At 41.9% G+C, this 18,477-nt stretch overlaps 1 protein-coding gene and 1 long non-coding RNA gene across 6 annotated transcripts in view; one reads left to right on the top strand and one right to left on the bottom strand.

Annotated features, from left to right (window-relative positions):
• LOC132540437 (uncharacterized) overlaps nt 1-18,477 on the bottom strand; it is a 269,980-nt gene that overhangs the window by 71,568 nt on the left and 179,935 nt on the right. The gene's annotated exons all lie outside the window — the stretch shown is intronic.
• LOC132540436 (uncharacterized) overlaps nt 1-18,477 on the top strand; it is a 53,681-nt gene that overhangs the window by 32,321 nt on the left and 2,883 nt on the right. For 2 of the 5 annotated variants that reach the window (XM_060198169.1, XM_060198170.1), the window contains exons 9-19: nt 1,185-1,258; nt 1,885-1,915; nt 5,778-5,857; nt 6,580-6,604; nt 7,760-7,827; nt 9,724-9,748; nt 10,903-10,970; nt 12,804-12,828; nt 14,130-14,194; nt 14,618-14,645; nt 17,679-17,732. In XM_060198169.1, coding sequence (XP_060054152.1) covers nt 1,185-1,258; nt 1,885-1,915; nt 5,778-5,857; nt 6,580-6,604; nt 7,760-7,827; nt 9,724-9,748; nt 10,903-10,970; nt 12,804-12,828; nt 14,130-14,194; nt 14,618-14,645; nt 17,679-17,722 — 533 coding nt within the window. In that variant the 3' untranslated portion in view covers nt 17,723-17,732. Of the gene's footprint in view, nt 1-1,184; nt 1,259-1,884; nt 1,916-5,777; nt 5,858-6,579; nt 6,605-7,759; nt 7,828-9,723; nt 9,749-10,902; nt 10,971-12,803; nt 12,958-14,129; nt 14,195-14,617; nt 14,748-17,678; nt 17,733-18,477 lie in introns of those variants that run through there. The other 3 variants (XM_060198172.1, XM_060198168.1, XM_060198171.1) reach the window with 2 other exon arrangements.

Genomic DNA, 18,477 nt, shown 5'->3' with positions numbered 1-18,477 from the left:
AGTCAGTGCTTGGTGGTGTCTTCACTCTGGAGAGCCAGCCTGGTCCCAGGTCTCTGGTAGGAATGGTGGTTGAGGAGGTGAGGAAATAGCACATTTCTTATGAAAGTGATGTTCAGACCTCTCAGTCCATGGAGACATATATTCTCTAAAATTATTTGCACTGGAGGTGGGTATCTCTACTATTTCTCTAGTCATATGAGTGTTTGTATACATAAAAGGGAGTCTGAGAAAGAGAGTACAGAAAACTAGAGATGTATGTTTCTCCAGGTGAGTTTTCTATTACTTCTCTGCAGTTTCTTGTGTATCACAGGCCCCACCCAACTGTGATCACCCTACACAGCTTGCCTGCTCTAATTGGCACTGTGTTGTCCTCAACACACTCCCACCTGGAGGGCTGGGTATTCTAGCAGCCAGCCAACTTCTAGAGTGTTGTTATGCAGCATGAATGAGTAAGGTCTGATTGCCTATTGGAATGAAATTGTCATCTCAGTGTGACTCTCAGTGTTCATGGCCTGGATTATTGACCTGTACTTGTCATTTATTTGGGTTCTGAGTCAATGTGCAGTGGAGTCCCAGCCTCTTTCTGATAGCCTTGAAGTGCCTGAGCCTGCAGAGATACCTATATTTCTCAGTGTAAGGGTCACCTCAGTGCTCAGTCAGTGTAGAAATAAAAATATTTCCCCATAAATATTACAACATTCGAGTGGAAATGAACCTTGGTCCCTGGACACTTTATCCCCAGTTATAACCATAGTTGTTGGATGCACCATGAACATCTTTGCCTTTTAGAAGCTGAACAAAGAAGAATGAGAATTAGGGAGGCCAATTATTTTATTTTTTAACTAGAGCAGGGGATTGAACCTGGGACTTTGGAGCCTCAGGCATGAGAGTCTCTTTGCAGAACCATTATGCTATCTACCCCAACCCTAATTTAGTTTCTTGATAATATGTCCTGCTTTGCTCTAAGTAGACACATATCTGGCAATCACACATACAGGATGAGAAGAAAATTAGAATTTGGTGTATGATTTGCTCGGTGTCCAGGATGCAGCACTACTCTTGCACCTCTCTTGTGCACCTGGGCTAGCAAAATATGTCCTGAACCCTTTTCACCTCCTCCTTGAATCCTCCAAGTGTTAGAACAGCACTAGCTATATCCTGACAGTTCTTCTTTGTCTTCTTAGAGCCACTGAAGAAGCGGTTTATAAAGGTGAATCTACGAAACCAGGCGAGAGATGGAAGACTGAAGGGAACTGAGAAGGTGAGCTTTCCCTTCCAATTAGCAGGAGAGGACTGGTCTTCCTGGGTCGTTTCTTTTCCAATCAAGTTCAGATGATCCTGACCCTACATATTGCAGAGGACAGGTACAGTATCCAGGTGGGAAGTACTGTGGGAGCGTTTCTTGCCAATTATGGCTGACTCCAGAGAACACTTTGCCCAGGAACACCTATCCTGAAGGCATCCTTGGCAGGGGTCCTTCTCCTCTAGAGCAGCCTTTCTTGGTGGGGTTAGAAGTGGTCAGTTTTGTCCAGGTGGCCTTTTAATTCATTCCTTGCTTAGTTCCTTTCCACATCAATCCTCTGACTTGCTCTGTTCCCTCTGAGCACAGATTTTCTAAAAACCTGGAACAACAGAACAACTTTGTGCAGGGGGCTGGAGGGATAGCATGATAGTTATGCAAAACATCTTTCATTCTTGAGTCACCTAAGGTCCTAGGTTCAATCCCCAACATCACCTTAAGTCTGGTAACACACACACACACACACTCACATACACACTCACATACACACACACACACACACACACACACACACACACACACACAATCTTGTGCTCATTGCACACCTTGTGTCTGAGCTCATAATCTTCCTTCTGTAATTGCAGGTGGTGCGGATATCTAAATTATCGAAAGATGGTAAGTGTTCTAGTCACTCATCCTTCAGGGAAAACTGGGAAATCCCAGTAAAACAGGTCATTCTGACTATGAGACCTTTGTATGATGTTATAGGTGTGATGAACAAGGACCACCATGTCCTTTATCTTATTGGGAGAATTAATGATTTACAGTACATACAGTTGTTTATACATGTGTAAAATTTCTCAATTTTATTCAAAACACATGCCTAACCTAGATCCTGTCCCACCATCATGCCCCAGGATCTGAAAGGCTTCTCCCTAATGAGTCCTTTGCTTTGGTGCAATACATCAAACACCATCCAGCTTCTGCTTTGTGTTTCCCCTTTGTGTTCTTATTTCTGGACTTTATCCATGAGTGAGTGCATCCCATATTCATCCTTTCCTTTTTGGCTCCTCACTTAATGTGATTCCTTCAAGCAATATCCATTGTGAGGTGGCTAATGGGAATTTTTCATTCTTAATAGCTGTGTACTTTTCCATTGTGTACATATACCACAGCTTTCCTACTACTTCAGCTGTTATTCGACAGCTAGATTTCTTCCAGGTGTTGACTGTTATAAATTGTGCTGCTGAGAATATAGGTTTACATAGATCTTTTTGGATGAGTGTGTTTGAATTCTTACAACATTATCTCCAGGAGAGGAATTGCTTGACTATAGGCTAGGTCCACTTCTAGTCTTCTGAGAGTTCTCCAGACTGCTCTCCACAAGGTTGGACCAATTCACATTCTTACCAGCAGTCAAGGAGGGTTTCTTTATGCCCCACAACCTCTCTAGATTTTATTTCTACCATCCATTGTGATGTATGTCATTTATGTTGGAGTGGAGTATCATCTCATTGTCTTTATTTGTATGTCTCTGACAAACAGTGACACTGAGCATTTTTTTCACATGTCTGTTGTCCTTTTGGGTTGTTTCTTTGGTGAATACTCTGTTCACATTTTGTCCTCTTTTCTTTTTTATTTTTTGGATAGGCTAATTTAGTTTTTTGTGGCTCAGTTTGGAGAGCTCTTCATATATTTTTGTTGTCATCCCTTTGTCTAATATATGGTATGTAAAGAGAGAGCTATTCTGGAAGGAGTCTGGTTTTGTTTGTTTGGTTTTTTGCTGTGTACCTTTTCAATTGATACAGTCCCATTGATTTTTTTTTTTTTGTTTTTGTCTTCTTTGTAAGTGTACTTGAGTTGCTAAAGATGCCAAAAAATGTTAGATGGAGAAGAGTTCTACCTATATTTTCCTCTAAGTATTTGGTACTTTTTGGTCTGATATCCAAGACCTTGGTCCATTTGGAGTTTACCTTTTTGTGTGGTGAAATGTAGTGTTTCAGTTTCATTCTTCTACATGTTTCAAACCAAATTTTCCCAACACCATTTGTTGCAAAGATTCTCCATTTTGTATTTGAAGCGGCATTGTCAAAAATGAGATTTCTATAGGTGGGGGCACATCACCTCTTGAATACCTTCTTACAGGTATCTACAGCCCTTAGTAGGAGGGGCTGTGCTCATAAAGTACATTGTTTATATATGAGCAGTTCATTATATTGAGTGATCCCTCAGCGTGAATTCATCCAGTATCACTGGAGAACACACTCATTTAGAGAAGAAAACTCTGTTTCTAAATATTGGGTTTGATTCTATGATACAACATTATTTAATATTGAATCTCCCTCCTAGTGGCTTCTGACATTCTCTTAATGCTTGTTGAACATGACTGTAATGCAACATCACCTGAAATATGATTTAGAGAGGAGAAAAGGGGCTGGGAACAGTCACCTGAGTGAGGCAGAGTTGTCTAGGCAGCAGGTCAGGCCCTTTGATCCCCATCCTGTGCACTTTTCACACTTCCACTCCCTGGGAGAGTCTGAATCTGAAACCAACAGCAATTCTGACATGAACGCCAGCCTTATGTGAGGCCTTGCAGAAGCTGAGTGTGGTCACCGCATCCATCAAGCATCAACCCTTGTTTTCCCCTTGGTGTTGCTTCACTCCTGCTCTGCTCCCTCCCAGTCCTGTCGGTTGAAGGGCTTTAGATGGACCCTTTGCATGTCAGCAGAAGGTCAGGCTAGGCTCCTTCTCTGCTGGGGAGCCTCTGCCTTAGCCAGTGCTGAGGAACCTAAGCAGAGAGCAGCCTCTAGGCAGAGCTAAGAGGGTTCCAATCCCCTCTTCCCGGGAAGGATTAGCATCTGTCCTGAGGGAATGTTATCAAGAACATGCATTGGGGTTTTCTCAAAGGGTCACTGACCACCATTACTGCTGTCACAGGGTCCCTGTGGTCAACCTGAAATGAGAAATGATTTGGGGGGGGGAAATGGCTTACAGGGTCCTTGCTGTTATAGGGATGCAGTTTCTTATCTTCCCAGGATGCTGTCTGCACATCATTTCCACCACAAGCCCAAGAATTCTTCACCATCATGTCCTGGGTAGCTGACGCCCTCTCCTCCTACACCATCTCCACCTAGGCCAGAGATTTTTGCTCAGCAGCAATACACCTAATCCAGCCACTTTTCCTCCTTTGTTTCTCACTTCTTTCTTGACTTTTTTTTATGTACCACCTTTAAATAAGATCATCTAGTATTCATCCTTCTCCTTCTGTCTTATATGACTTACCATGACTCCTTCCAGTTCTATCCAAGATATGGACAAGGAGAAGACTTCATCATTATTCAGTTATATGTATGTGGGTTACTTCTCTTGACTACTGTAAGTAACGCAGCTGTGAACACAGGAACACATATTCCCTTTGAGTGAGTGTTTCATGTCCTCTGGATGTATGCCTAGGCGCAATATTGCTGGATCATAAAGTATTTCCATTATTTGTTTAAGCGTTCTGCTTTTGATAAAAGCTGCACTCGTATGCATTCCTACCAATAGTGCACCAGGGTTCATGTTCATTATATCAAAGTGGGTATCTTTAAAATTCCTTAAATATCATTTATCTCAAATCACATGTGCAGTCCCCCAAAATGTTCTCCCCATCTCCTTTTCCATACACAGTGGGATTCAATTTGGAGCAGTTGGTATGTCAGTGGTGTGCAGCAAAATAAATGTAATTTGAGCTAATTATGCTTAGCACAATAAATAACAACGTGAAAGAAAACTACTGGTTGGTTTTGTTCATACGTGGAATATTGAGACTTGAAAACACATAAATTTTCAAACAAATAAACAAAAAGCAAAACAAAGTCTTTAATATCCTATGTCCCTACTACTTTTTGAGGCATGTGGTGATGAACTTTGGGTAAAAGAAGGCATAGAGCTTTGCTAGAAGTTGTGGTGTGGAATAAGTCTGCTGTAATCCTATTTAGCAAATTATTTTTAAATCATTAAAAAAAGTTAAAAGATATTAAAAAATAAAATGCTTGTATTTTTGAGACAAGTTGCTCGTTTCCCCCTAACTTTGGTTTTGTGACCAGGTTATTAACTATAGTCCAGGACAAATTATAGGATTCTTAAAGCAGAATGATTTAGGGAAAGAAGGGATACATAATGCACAGCAGGTCATGGTATCCATGGATTCCAAGGTGACAGAATCAGGAGAGTGAACACTAGGCCCAGCATCGACTATCTTGAGAAGGTAGTTGGTTCAGTCTTGATGTGGATGAGGAGGAGGTGACTGGTGTGGCTGCTGTGTGCACTTAGAGATACCTCTTCATTGACTGAAGAGCAGAGTTTCCTCTTCACCAGACCTTCTTGGAAGGAAGGAGGCTCAGAAATGGCCAAGTGCGTGATTATAACTAACCACACCCCTACAGTGATCTGTTCATGACAAGCTCTCTGCATAATTTCTGAGCTGCAACAATGGGTGACTGTCACTCTGTGCTTCTAGTTCCCAATAGGTGATTGTCACTCTCTGTGCTTTTAGTTACCTTCCTGGATTCAGATGAGGACAGCAGTGGATGCAGTAGTGACAGTTTATCCCATGTTTCACTACCTGGAATGGAAGTAAGCTCACCTGCCTGTCTGGGACATACTGTTCTCTCCTTGAATTCTAGTATTAAATGAACTTAATTGTTTAAAATATGGCAGAGGATGACTGGTAGCATATAGGTTGAGCACACATGTTGCTATGTACAAGGCCCATGCTCAAACCCTTGGTCCCCACACGTATGTGGGAAATATCACAAGCAGTGAAACAGTGCTGAAGGTGTCTCTTTGTCTTTTCTTGTCTCTCTCCCTTTACTCTCAGTTTCACTGTATTACCAAATAAAGGGTGGGAGGGTATGGAACATCACTGTGGGTGTGGTGTATTCATTGTACAGGAACCAAAACTCAGTGATAACATTGGTAGCAAAAAAAAAAAAAAAATATATATATATATATATATATATATATATATATATATATATATATATATATATATATATATATATATATATATATATCAGTGTGGTATCTAGATATTTAATATGATTTTTTATTTGGAATTGAGGATATAAGATGATGACTTAAAAGTACTTTTCTCTCTTTGGGTTAAAAATAATGCCTCTCTGCTTCAGTAGATGTGAGACATCATCCCCTGGAGAAGGATCATGCATTTCCCTAGGGAGTGCACTTGCTTGGTTGGGTGCTTGTTCTCTTTGGCTTGTGACAGCCACCAAGGGAACAAACAACACAGGACACAAAATGCCCTAATGCTCACAGTGTTTTCTGTTCTGCCACTGTAGGCTCCAATCACCTCCACCACATTCAGTAAGTATTTTGAGCTGACTCTCTTGCTGAGGACAAAGTTGGTGCTTATTCATGCAGTGCACCCTTCGTGTCTTCACTCTGGAGAACCAGCTTGGCTCCGGGTCTCTGTGGGGAATTGATCTTGGGGAGGTAAGGAAATAGCAGATTTCTTGAAGAGAAATGTGATCTGTATCAATTCTTACTAACTCTATATATTCCTTATATTTGTTTACATGAGTCATAGACATTATTTTTAGTATTTATAGTTACAATTGTGAGAGTCTGAATGGGCAGAGATATAGATAGAGACCATGGAGAGGGAGATGTTGTACTTTCCCGGATTCACAATTGCTAGTGTCCTGTCTGTTCCCCTGTCCCTAGCATACTTCCACATGCTACATACAGCAGCCTCACTAACTGGCAGTGCCTCCACAACACTGCCACCTTGATGGGGGTGGGTATTCTAGCCACACTTTTGAGAGAATTTTATGAGAGGGTGAGGCCTTACCACTTAATGGAATGAAAACTGTGACCTCAGTGTGTCTCCCAATGCTGGTGTTCTGGACTAGTGGCTTTCAATTGCCATTCAGCTGGTGTTTGAGTCACTGTGAATCAGAGTTCTCTGTGACAGCCATGAAGTGCTGAAGCCATCAGAGACCCCTAAGACATACATTATAAATCAGAAGGTCATTCATGCCTGTGGTCAAGTAATCTGAGCAGAAATAGCATTTGTTCACAGATTTTTCATTAATCAAGTGAAATGCATCTAGAACCCATGAAATATTCTGGATCCTATTCCAGGAAGTAGAGGAACTTCATAGGACGAGGTGGTCAACCTTTCTCCATTTTTGGTCACTTAAGAGCTGGTGAAGGGAGCTGAGAATCAGGGAGATAGTTCAGTGTGTTGACCATATAATTGGCTTCTCTGTCTAAAGTCTTTTTATCAGGCAAACCACAAACCCCCAGGATAGGCACAACTGGAATTTAATGTTTGAGTGCATCAGTAGCCAGGTTGATATTTACTCTTGCCACTTTTGAGCAGTTTGTACAGAGGGTGTCAACATCCAAGTGTTATCCTCTTCCATATGTATCCTCCAGCTATCAAAGCCCCCCAATAACCCTGACCAGCAGCATCCATGTCTTGATAGTTATTCTGTGTCTCCTTATTGCCACTAGCTGAAGAGTTGCGACGGTTGAATCCAAGTTTCGAGACTGGTAAAGGTGAACCTCAGTTGACTACCATGGTGAGCTGCCTTTTTCATTTTCTCCTGAATTATTTCCTTTCCAGTCAAGTTCAGATGAGTTTGAAACTGCACATTGTAGATGACAGATAATAGTATCTAGGTGGGAAGTGTTGAGGCAGAATTTAATGTCAGTGATGGCTGACTCCAGAAAACTCTCTCAGTACAGGAACTCATTGTGGTGACACACCCTATGGTAGAGGTCCTTCACCATGTTGTTTTAGAGTGCTACCATACTGGACTGACTGGTCTTGAGTAGAACATCCCCAACATTATTTTTATGTAGATTTAATTTTTTAATTTTTATTTATTTATAATAGACTTAAATTTGTGCTTAATTTTTATTTTAAAATTTTATTTATAAAAATGAAACACTGACAAAAAGGGTACAACTCCACACAATTCCCATCATCAGATCTCTGAATCACACCAGCTCCCTGGATAGCTTTCCTATTCTGTATCCCTCTGGGAGTATGGACTCAGGCTCATTATGCGGTGCAGAAGGTGGAAGGTCTGGCTTCTATAATTGCTTCCCCACAGAACAGGTGGATCCATACACGCTGCCTGTCTCTCTTTTTCCTAGTGGGGTGGAGCTCTGGGAAAACAGGGCTCCAGGACACACTGTTGCGGTCATCTGCCCAGGGGAGTCCAGTTGGCATCATGTTAGCATTTTGAATCTGGTGGCTGAAAGAGTAATTAACATATAAAGCCAAACAAATTGTTGACTTATCATGAACCTATAGGCTGGAATAATGCAGATGAAGATTTTGCAGGGGTCGTGGGTGGTGTTTCCATTGGTAGATTAGTTAGGAGTCCTGTTTTTTATTTTATAGTTATAATCCAAAGGGCTTATGCCTATACTAGATTTCTTTCTTTTTTCTTTCCCTTTTTTTCTTCTGAGCCTGACATCTGATATGCAGGTGGATTAAAGTTATTGTCCAGGGAGATGATGTCATGGCTGTAAAAAGGACCAGAAAGCTGGATCAGGGAAGAGAGTAGCTCCCAAATATGGGAAAGTTGTATAAATATTTTTTACTGCAAATCTCATCAATTTTATCCGATCTGGGGCTCATATTCAACTTAGGAGCCTTGTGACCTCTGCATTCCTATAGATCTAAGCTCACATTGTGGTCATGAGTAGGAATGTTACAAGCTGCCCCAAATGCATGATCCATCTTCTTCAGGGGGAAGACAGAGTATGTCATCCAGCCTCCCTTCAGAGGATGGAACATTCTCTGCCACTGTTGATCCAAGTTGAGGGCAAGGTTCTATGGGGGCCCACAGAGGGGTCTGTTGTGTTATTCCTGATCGAGATAACTGGTAACAATGGAGAGAGGGATTTATTTGAGGTCAAGGCCCATCATATCTGTTTGGGAAGCTTAGGACTCCCCAACTAGGGCCCCAGTTGATGGCATCTCCAAATTTTATCCCCCACAAGCATGGGGGGGATTTTCACAGACAGTGAAACAGTGTACAAGGTGTCTCTTTGTCTCAACCTGTATTTTTCCCTTTACTCTTAGTTTCAGTCTATCTCACCAAATGAAGGTTGGGGGAATGGAATATCATTATGACTTTACTTGCACTACTAACCAGTGATAACCCTGGTAGCCAAAAAACTGTGTGGTGTATATAAGTTTACTATTTTTATTTGTATTTGGAATTGGAGGATATAATATGATGACTTAAAAGTATTTTTGTCTCTTTGGATTAAAGTAATGTCTCACTGCTTCAGTAGATGTGAGACATCATCCCCTGGAGAAAGATGATGCATTTCCCTAGGGAGTGCTTTTGCTTGGTTGGGCCCTTGTTCCCTTTGGCTTGTGACAGCCACCTAGGGAACAAACACACAGGACACAAAATGCCCTAATGCTCACAGTGTTTTCTCTTCTGCCATCGCAGGCTCCATTCTTCTCCACCCGAAATGGTAAGTATTCTGGGCTGACTCTCTTGCTGAGGACAAAGTTGGTGCTTATTCATGCAGTGCACCCTTCGTGTCTTCACTCTGGAGAACCAGCTTGGCTCTGGGTCTCTGTGGGGAATTGATCTTGGGGAGGTAAGGAAGTAGCAGATTTCTTGATGAGAAATGTAGTCTGTGTCAATTTTTACTAACTCTATATATTCCTTATATTTGTTTACATGAGTCATAGACATTATTTTTAGTATTTATAGTTACAATTGTGAGAGTCTGAATGGGCAGAGATATAGATAGAGACCATGGAGAGGGAGATGTTGTACTTTCCCGGATTCACAATTGCTAGTGTCCTGTCTGTTCCCCTGTCCCTAGCATACTTCCACATGCTACATACAGCAGCCTCACTAACTGGCAGTGCCTCCACAACACTGCCACCTTGATGGGGGTGGGTATTCTAGCCACACTTTTGAGAGAATTTTATGAGAGGGTGAGGCCTTACCACTTAATGGAATGAAAACTGTGACCTCAGTGTGTCTCCCAATGCTGGTGTTCTGGACTAGTGGCTTTCAATTGCCATTCAGCTGGTGTTTGAGTCACTGTGAATCAGAGTTCTCTGTGACAGCCATGAAGTGCTGAAGCCATCAGAGACCCCTAAGACATACATTATAAATCAGAAGGTCATTCATGCCTGTGGTCAAGTAATCTGAGCAGAAATAGCATTTGTTCACAGATTTTTCATTAATCAAGTGAAATGCATCTAGAACCCATGAAATATTCTGGATCCTATTCCAGGAAGTAGAGGAACTTCATAGGACAAGGTGGTCAACCTCTCTCCATTTTTGGTCACTTAAGAGCTGGTGAAGGGAGCTGAGAATCAGGGAGATAGTTCAGTGTGTTGACCATATAATTGGCTTCTCTGTCTAAAGTCTTTTTATCAGGCAAACCACAAACCCCCAGGATAGGCACAACTGGAATTTAATGTTTGAGTGCATCAGTAGCCAGGTTGATATTTACTCTTGCCACTTTTGAGCAGTTTGTACAGAGGGTGTCAACACCCAAGTTTTATCCTCTTCCATATGTATCCTCCAGCCATCAAAGCCCCCAATAACCCTGACCAGCAGCATCCATGTCTTGACAGTTATTCTTTGTCTTCTTATTGCCACTAGATGTACAGTTCAGAAGGCTGAATCCCAGTCTTGAGAGTGGTGTAGGTGGACCTCAGCAGATTGACATGGTGAGCAGCTTTTTTTTTTTCATTTTCTCCTGAATTATTTCCTTTCCAGTCAAGTTCAGATGAGTTTGAAACTGCACATTGTAGATGACAGATAATAGTATCTAGGTGGGAAGTGTTGAGGCAGAATTTAATGTCAGTGATGGCTGACTCCAGAAAACTCTCTCAGTACAGGAACTCATTGTGGTGACTCACCCTATGGTAGAGGTCCTTCACCATGTTGTTTTAGAGTGCTACCATGCTGGACTGACTGGTCTTGAGTAGAACATCCCCAAAATTATTTTTATGGAGAATTATTTTTTTTACTTTTTTATTTATTTATAATAGACTTAAATTTTTGCTCAATTATTGTTTTAAAACTTTTACTTATAAAAATGAAATACTGAAAACATAATAGGATAAAAGGTGTACAACTCCACACAATTCCCATAACCAGAACTCTGAATCACATCCCCTCCCCTGATAGATTTCCTCTTCTTCATCCCTCTGGGTGTATGGACTCAGGCTCATGGGGTGCAGAAGGTGGAATTCTGGCTTCTATAATTGCTTCCCCACAGAACATGGGCATTGGCAGGTGGATACATACTCCTTGCCTGTCTTTCTCTTTCTCTAGTGGGGTGGGACATATTGTTAGTGTCATCTGCCCAAAGAAGTCCATTTGGCACCATGTTAGCATCTTGAACCCATGGCTGAAAGAATAATTAACATATAAAGTCAAACAAATTGTTGACTTATCATGAACCTAAAGGTTGGAATAGTGCAGATGAAGATTTTGCAGGAAGAAGGGGTGGGGTTTTGATTGGTAGATAGTTATTATTCCTGTTTTAGTTATATTCCAAAGGTCTTATGACTATACTAGGTTTTTAATTTTTTTTTTCTGAGCCTGACTTCTGATATGCAGGTGGATTCAAGTTATTGTGTGGGGAGATGATGTCATGGTTGTAAAAAGGACCAGAAAGTTGAATCAGGGAGACAGTAGCTTCCAATTATGTAAATCTCATCAATTTAGCCCATATTCAACTTAGGAGCCTTGTGACCTCTGCATTCCTATAGACCTAAACTCACATTCTGTGGTCATGAGTAGGAATGTTCCAAGCTGCACCAAATGCAGGATCAAAACTTCCTCAGGGGGAAGACAGAGTATATCATCTAGCCACCCTTCAGAGGATGGACCATTCTCTGCCATTGTTGATCCAAGTTGAGGGCAAGGTTCTATGGGGGCCCACAGAGAGGTCTATTGTATTGTTCCTGATCGAGATAACTGGTAACAATGGAGAGAGGGATTTATTCGAGGTCAAGGCCCATCATATCTGGGAAGCTTAGGACTCCCCAACTAGGGCCCCAGCTGATGGCATCTCCAAATTATATCCCCCACAAGCATGGGGGGAATATCACAAACAGTGAAACAGTGTACAAGGTGTCTCTTTGTCTCAACCTGTATTTTTCCCTTTACTCTCAGTTTCAGTCTATCTCACCAAATGAAGGTTGGGGGAATGGAATATCATTATGACTTTACTTGCACTACAAACCAGTGATAACCCTGGTAGCCAAAACCTGTGTGGTTTATAGATGTTTATTATTTTTATTGTATTAGGAATTCGAGGATATAATATGATGACTTGAAAGTACTTTTCTCTCTTTGGATTAAAGTAATGTCTCACAGCTTCAGTAGATGTGAGACATCATCCCCTGGAGAAAGATCATGCATTTCCCTAGGGAGTGCTTTTGCTTGGTTGGGCCCTTGTTCCCTTTGGCTTGTGACAGCCACCAAGGGAACAAACACACAGGACACAAAATGCCCTAATGCTCACAGTGTTTTCTGTTCTGCCATTGCAGGCTCCATTCATCTCCACCCGAAATGGTAAGTATTCTGGGCTGACTCTCTTGCTGACGACAAAGTTGGTGCTTATTCATGCAGTGCACCCTTGGTGTCTTCACTCTGGAGAACCAGCTTGGCTCCAGGTCTCTATGGGGAATTGATCTTGGGGAGGTAAGGAAATAGCAAATTTCTTGATGAGAAATGTGGTCTGTATGTGTTATTTCTTACTAACTCTATATTCTTTATATTTGTTTACATTAGGCTTAGACATTATTTTTAGTATTTATAGTTGTTACAAGTGTGAGAGTCTGAGTAGGTAGAAATATAGATAGAGACCATGGAGAGGGAGTGAGAGGGATATTTTGTACTTTCACAGATTCACAATTGCTAGTATCCTGTCTGTTCTCCTGTCCCCAGCATACTTCCACCCACTACACACAGCAGCCTGGATCGGGTGGGTATTCTAGCTATACTTTTGTACTACACTTTTTTTTGAGAGGATGTTATGCATGGGTGAGATGTGACCACCCATTCATGAAAAATGTGACCTCATTGTGTCTCCCACTGTTGGTGTTCTGGACTAGTGGCCTTCACTTGTCATTCAGCTGGCTTTTGAGTCACTGTGCATCAGAGTTCCAACCTCCATGTGACAGCCATGAAGTGCTGGAGCCAGCAGAGACCCCTAAGACATACATTATAAATCAGAAGGTCATGCCTGTGGTCAAGTAATCTGAGTAGAAATTGGAGAGCTGTGGAAGGAAGCTGAGCATCAGAAAGATAGTTCAGTATGTTCTTCATATGAGTGACTTCTTTGTCTAAAGTCTTTTTTTAAAAAAAAATATTCCCTTTTGTAGCCCTTTTTAATGTTGTGGTTTTTGGGTTTAATGTAGTTATTGTTGGATAGGACAGAGAGAAATGGAGACAGGAGGGAAAGGCTGAATGGTAGGATGAAAGATAGATACCTGCAGACCTATCTCACTGCCTGTGAAGTGAACCCCATACAGATGGGGACCCAGGGGGTTGAAATGGGATCCTACACCATTCTGGGTCCTTTTTACCACATGTGCTTTACCCGTTACTGCCCGACCCCCTAAATAAAATCTTCTTCTAATCAGGCAAACCACAAAACCTAGGATAGACAGTACTGGAATTTGTCTGGGTGTGTCAGTAGCCAGGTTGATATTTACTCTTGTCACAGCTCTTTTGAGAAGTTGGTACAGAGGGTGTCAACACCAAGTTTTCACCCCTCCCACATGAATCCTCCAGCCATCAAAGCCCCCAATAATCCTGAGCAGCAGCAGCCATGTCCTGACAGTTGCTCTGTGTCTTCGTATTTCCACCAGATGAACAAGTCAGAAGGATGAATATACATTTGGAGACTGGTGAGGGTGGACCTCAACGGACTGAGGTGAGTTGCCTTTTTCACTGGGGGAAGTCTTTTCTCCTGTTAATTTCCTTTCTAGTCAACACTGCACATTGTCCATGACAGATAACAATATCTAGGTGGGAGTGTTGTGGGAGAATTCCATGTCAGTGATGGCTGATTCCAGAAAACTCTCTCAGAACAGAAACACCAATTGTGGTGACACATCCTAGGGGAGGGGTCCCTCTTTCCATGTCAGACTTTCCTCCTTTGGTTATGAATGTTTTCATGCTAATCTAGCTGGCCTTGAGTCACACATAACCAGAGTGCACATGTATTCTAGTTTGCTTTTGGTCTATGATTATACAGTAATCTCCTATATGGTTTCCTAACCAACCTGAAAACAGAATTCTTATGCACACTGCATTCCTTTTGTTGAGGCTCACAGTCTTCTTTTTGTTGTTACAGGTGGCATCATCATCATCCTCCAGTGATGGTAAGTGTCCTGCAGCCACTACCTTTCATGGTAAACTTAGTGTCATTAATCTAGAGACTCATTCTGACTGAGATCTTTGAATCATGTTAGAGATCTGAGGAAAACAACCATCCGTCATTTCTGTTTGCAAAAAAAAAAGCCTATGTAACTTTAAGAAAGTGGTTTCACTACTAGTGTTGTCACTACTAGTGTGCTGACCTGCTTGACTTTGAGGGTCCATGTGTGGTGGTGAGAATAACTGGTTTTTTTTATGTTTTTAATTTTTTAAAAATAATTATTCCCTTTTGTTGACCTTGTTGTTTTATTATTGTAGTTATTATTGTTGTTGATTATGTCATCATTGTTGGATAGGACAGAGAGAAATGGAGAGAGATGGGGAAGGCAGAGAAGGAGAGAGAAAGATAGATACCTAAAGACCTGCTTCATAGCTTGTGAAGCGATTCCCCTGAAAGTGGGGAGCTGGGGGTTGAACTGTGATCCTTAAGCAGGTCCTTGCACTTGGCACCACCTGCGCTTATCCCACTGCACTACTGCCCAACTCCAGTGGGAATAATTGTATGTATGTGTGCCCCAATGACTACTAGAGCCTATTACTACAATTCCAATGTTACCTTCCTTAATAAGTTATTCCATCATTATTGTGGGGGTACATATATGTGTGGACATTGAGTGAAGTGTAGAATTAAATATCTCATTCAAAGGAATGATTCATGAGACACAAAGGAGGTATCAAGGACAGCAAGTCCATGGTGGCATGGGTCCTAATGAGTAAAGGTCATGGTGGCAGAAATGTCCTCATGCCCTGGGCCCAGCACTGAGGCTCTTAGGATGGACACTATGACCTCTCTGAGTAAAGATGAGGCAGGAGCTGTTTTCTTCCATGGCTCCTGAGATCACTGCAGGGACATCTTCCTCAAAGATGGATACAGGAGTTTCCTTTACACTCATCATCATCTCCATTAACTCTATGATTAACCAAGTCTTTCCTCAAAGATGCAGAGGTGAGGGGCTGGAATTATAGTCATGTCTCCCTTCCTCCATATAGCCCTCCAGGACATGGACATCAGAAATGAAGAAGGGTGGTAGACAGGAAAATAGGCTCCCAAATATATTTTCCTTTGTGTCATTCCAGTGCTACTTTCTTTTGGCACCTCCTCCTAGAAGTGCCCTGAGAATGAGTCCTTGTCTACACCTGTTGAGCCATGTTTTCTGTCCCAGAAATAAAGTTACATAAATGAAATGTCTTATCCACATGGTTAGGGCACTTGTAGAATATTCTTGTGGCAGATGAGTTGAGTGTGGCATGGAGAGTGAGTCGAACAAACTGTGTGGGATTTTTTTTAATTAGCGATTTAATAATGACTGACAATATTGTAGGATAAGAGGGTTACACAATTCCATGCAATTCCCACCACCAGAGTTCCATATCCCATCCCCTACATTGGAACCTTTCCTATTCTTTATCCCTCTGGGAGTACGTGCGAAAGACCTTTATATGGGATACAGAAGGTGGGAAGGCTGGCTTCTGTAATTGCTTCTCCACTGGACATGGATGTTGGCAGGTCAGTCCATACCCCCAGCCCATTTCTATCTTTCCTTAGTGGGACAGGGCTCTGGGAAGGTGGAGTTCTAGGACACATTGGTGAGGATGTCTGCCTAGGAAAGTCAGGTTGGTGAAATGGTAGCATTTGCAACTTGGTGGCTGAAAAGCATTAAAATATAAAGCAGGATAAAATGATTAGTAGGTTGGGGTCTTCATGTTGGAAGAAGCCAGGAAGTCCAATTTAGCTATATTCTGATGGTCCAGTGACTTGAGTAATTTTTGCCTAAGCAGGACAACTGATTTACAGGTGGGGCAAAAGGTATTATCTGTCTGGTTGGGGATTATTTTAGAGCTAAGTAGGTCTTTGTTATCTTACCTGTGCCTGAGAATAGCAGAAGTTGAGCATTAGGTGGCTGGTCCCTGTGTTCTCTCAATCTGGATGCTCCTAGGCACTGATACTATGTGTGAGCACAGCAAGGGCAGCAGTGTATCTTCCTCATCTCTCCCCAGCTGTGCTTACCTGCACATCCCAGTACATGTTTGATGAACACACCCCTGAGTTAAAACTACTTCTGTGTGGTGTTCCCTCCTCTGTTTGTCAGTGTGTCAGGTCCCACACAGAGCTGGGCCCACCCTAGCTATCACCCAGCTGAGGCTGACAGGGTGATGTCCTGAATATGTGAGTGTCCCTCTGCTCTCAGACCAGTGGCCTGACCATGTCCAGAGCATGTGTGCTGTGACCACCCCTCTCTGCACATAAGTAGACTACTAGCCTCTTCACTGGCCATAGACCTTGATGTTCTATTTTTTTTCTAGAAATAGAGTCTTTGGCATGTGTCCTGGTGTGGCATGATCATAGCAGGTTATCAGTCTGCTCTACAGGAGAGTCATGAAGGGGAGTTTATGTCTTCGGCTTAGCTGATCACTACATCTCTGCTTTCTAGTGTAGCAATTGCTTCCTCATGCTCTTAATGAATTACTGAATTGAAGTATCAAGTGACCTAAACTAACCATCACATTTCCCATTACACATTCACATTTCAAGTAATACAGGGTGTAATACATATAAAATCTCTATATGTATGTGTACTATGTGTGGCACCGAACTTGCTAAATGTTACATATTGACAACAAACACAAATAATTATTTCCATCCTCATTGTGTGTTATCTTGGAAAGCACCATTGAACACATATCCTGCTCATTGAAATCCTGTAACTCAAGGGTAGCCATAGAGTTGGAATTCCAGGTGACACATTTGGAGATGAGAGCCTTCATATTCCAGTGGGAAGGAGGGTCATAAGAAGTGGAGGGGGTGATTTCTTACCCTTTCTCAGATGTGATCCATGAATTACAGAAGGGCTCTCATCCATCATTACAGAAACAGTCTGAGAATCTGGGGTGATTCTGTGTGAATCAACATGGTTTTAGCTAGAGTAGAGACAGAGTCCACTCCAGTAACCATCCTATTCATGTTTGTGTTTCCAAAGGTTTGGCTTTGGAGAGTTCAGATGATGAAAGCCTCCATGACTGAGAGACTCCAGGTAGGAACAACAATTGAGGGTGGTTCCATTTCCATGGGGGAGGGCACTGAGTGTCATGTGCTAGTTAGAGACTCATTGTGGGAGCTGTGACTTTAGAGAGATAAATTGAAGATGTGTGAAGTGTTTTTCTGCTTATCCCATTGTAGTCATTTAAGAGAAAGTAGAATTCTGCATCTGAGCATTGAGAGTACTACATTTGAAATCATATTTCCTTTTTTTTTTTTTTTGGTAACTATTTGTGATGTTTCCAAGAAGGTCACAGTCCTATTTACTTCACAACAGCCAAGGCCCAGGGTCTCTGCAATTGGTGGAGAGAGGGATCTGTTAGAGGTCTAGGCCCATCATATTTGTCTGGGAAACCCAGGATTCCCTGACTAGGGCTCCAGATGATGCAGTGGCCTGGTAGTGACAGTCTCTTGCCCTTATCCAGCTTTTGTAGTGCTTACATTATCTGACAGGCTTAGACTTAGAGTTGATTGAGGGAAGTGAAATAGGAAGTAGGTGAGTGTATCTAGGTCTAAGAAAATATTTTATCTTTTTCAAGATCTTAAGGCTACCGAGGAAGAAGTGATACTTGTTCACGCTCTGGAGGCAGACCCTTATATCATTCTAACTCAGATATCTGGAGACACCACTTGGTACTGCGTGATTCACATAAAGAATGCTTTTTTTTTTTTTTTTTTACTGTGCCTTTAGATCCAGAGAGCTGATTTATTTTTGCCTTTGATTGGGAGGATGATATACA

The sequence above is a fragment of the Erinaceus europaeus genome, chromosome 9 (assembly GCF_950295315.1).
Source record: "Erinaceus europaeus chromosome 9, mEriEur2.1, whole genome shotgun sequence".
Taxonomy (NCBI): Eukaryota; Metazoa; Chordata; class Mammalia; order Eulipotyphla; family Erinaceidae; genus Erinaceus; species Erinaceus europaeus.
This window is presented reverse-complemented; position numbering and strand designations above follow the sequence as displayed.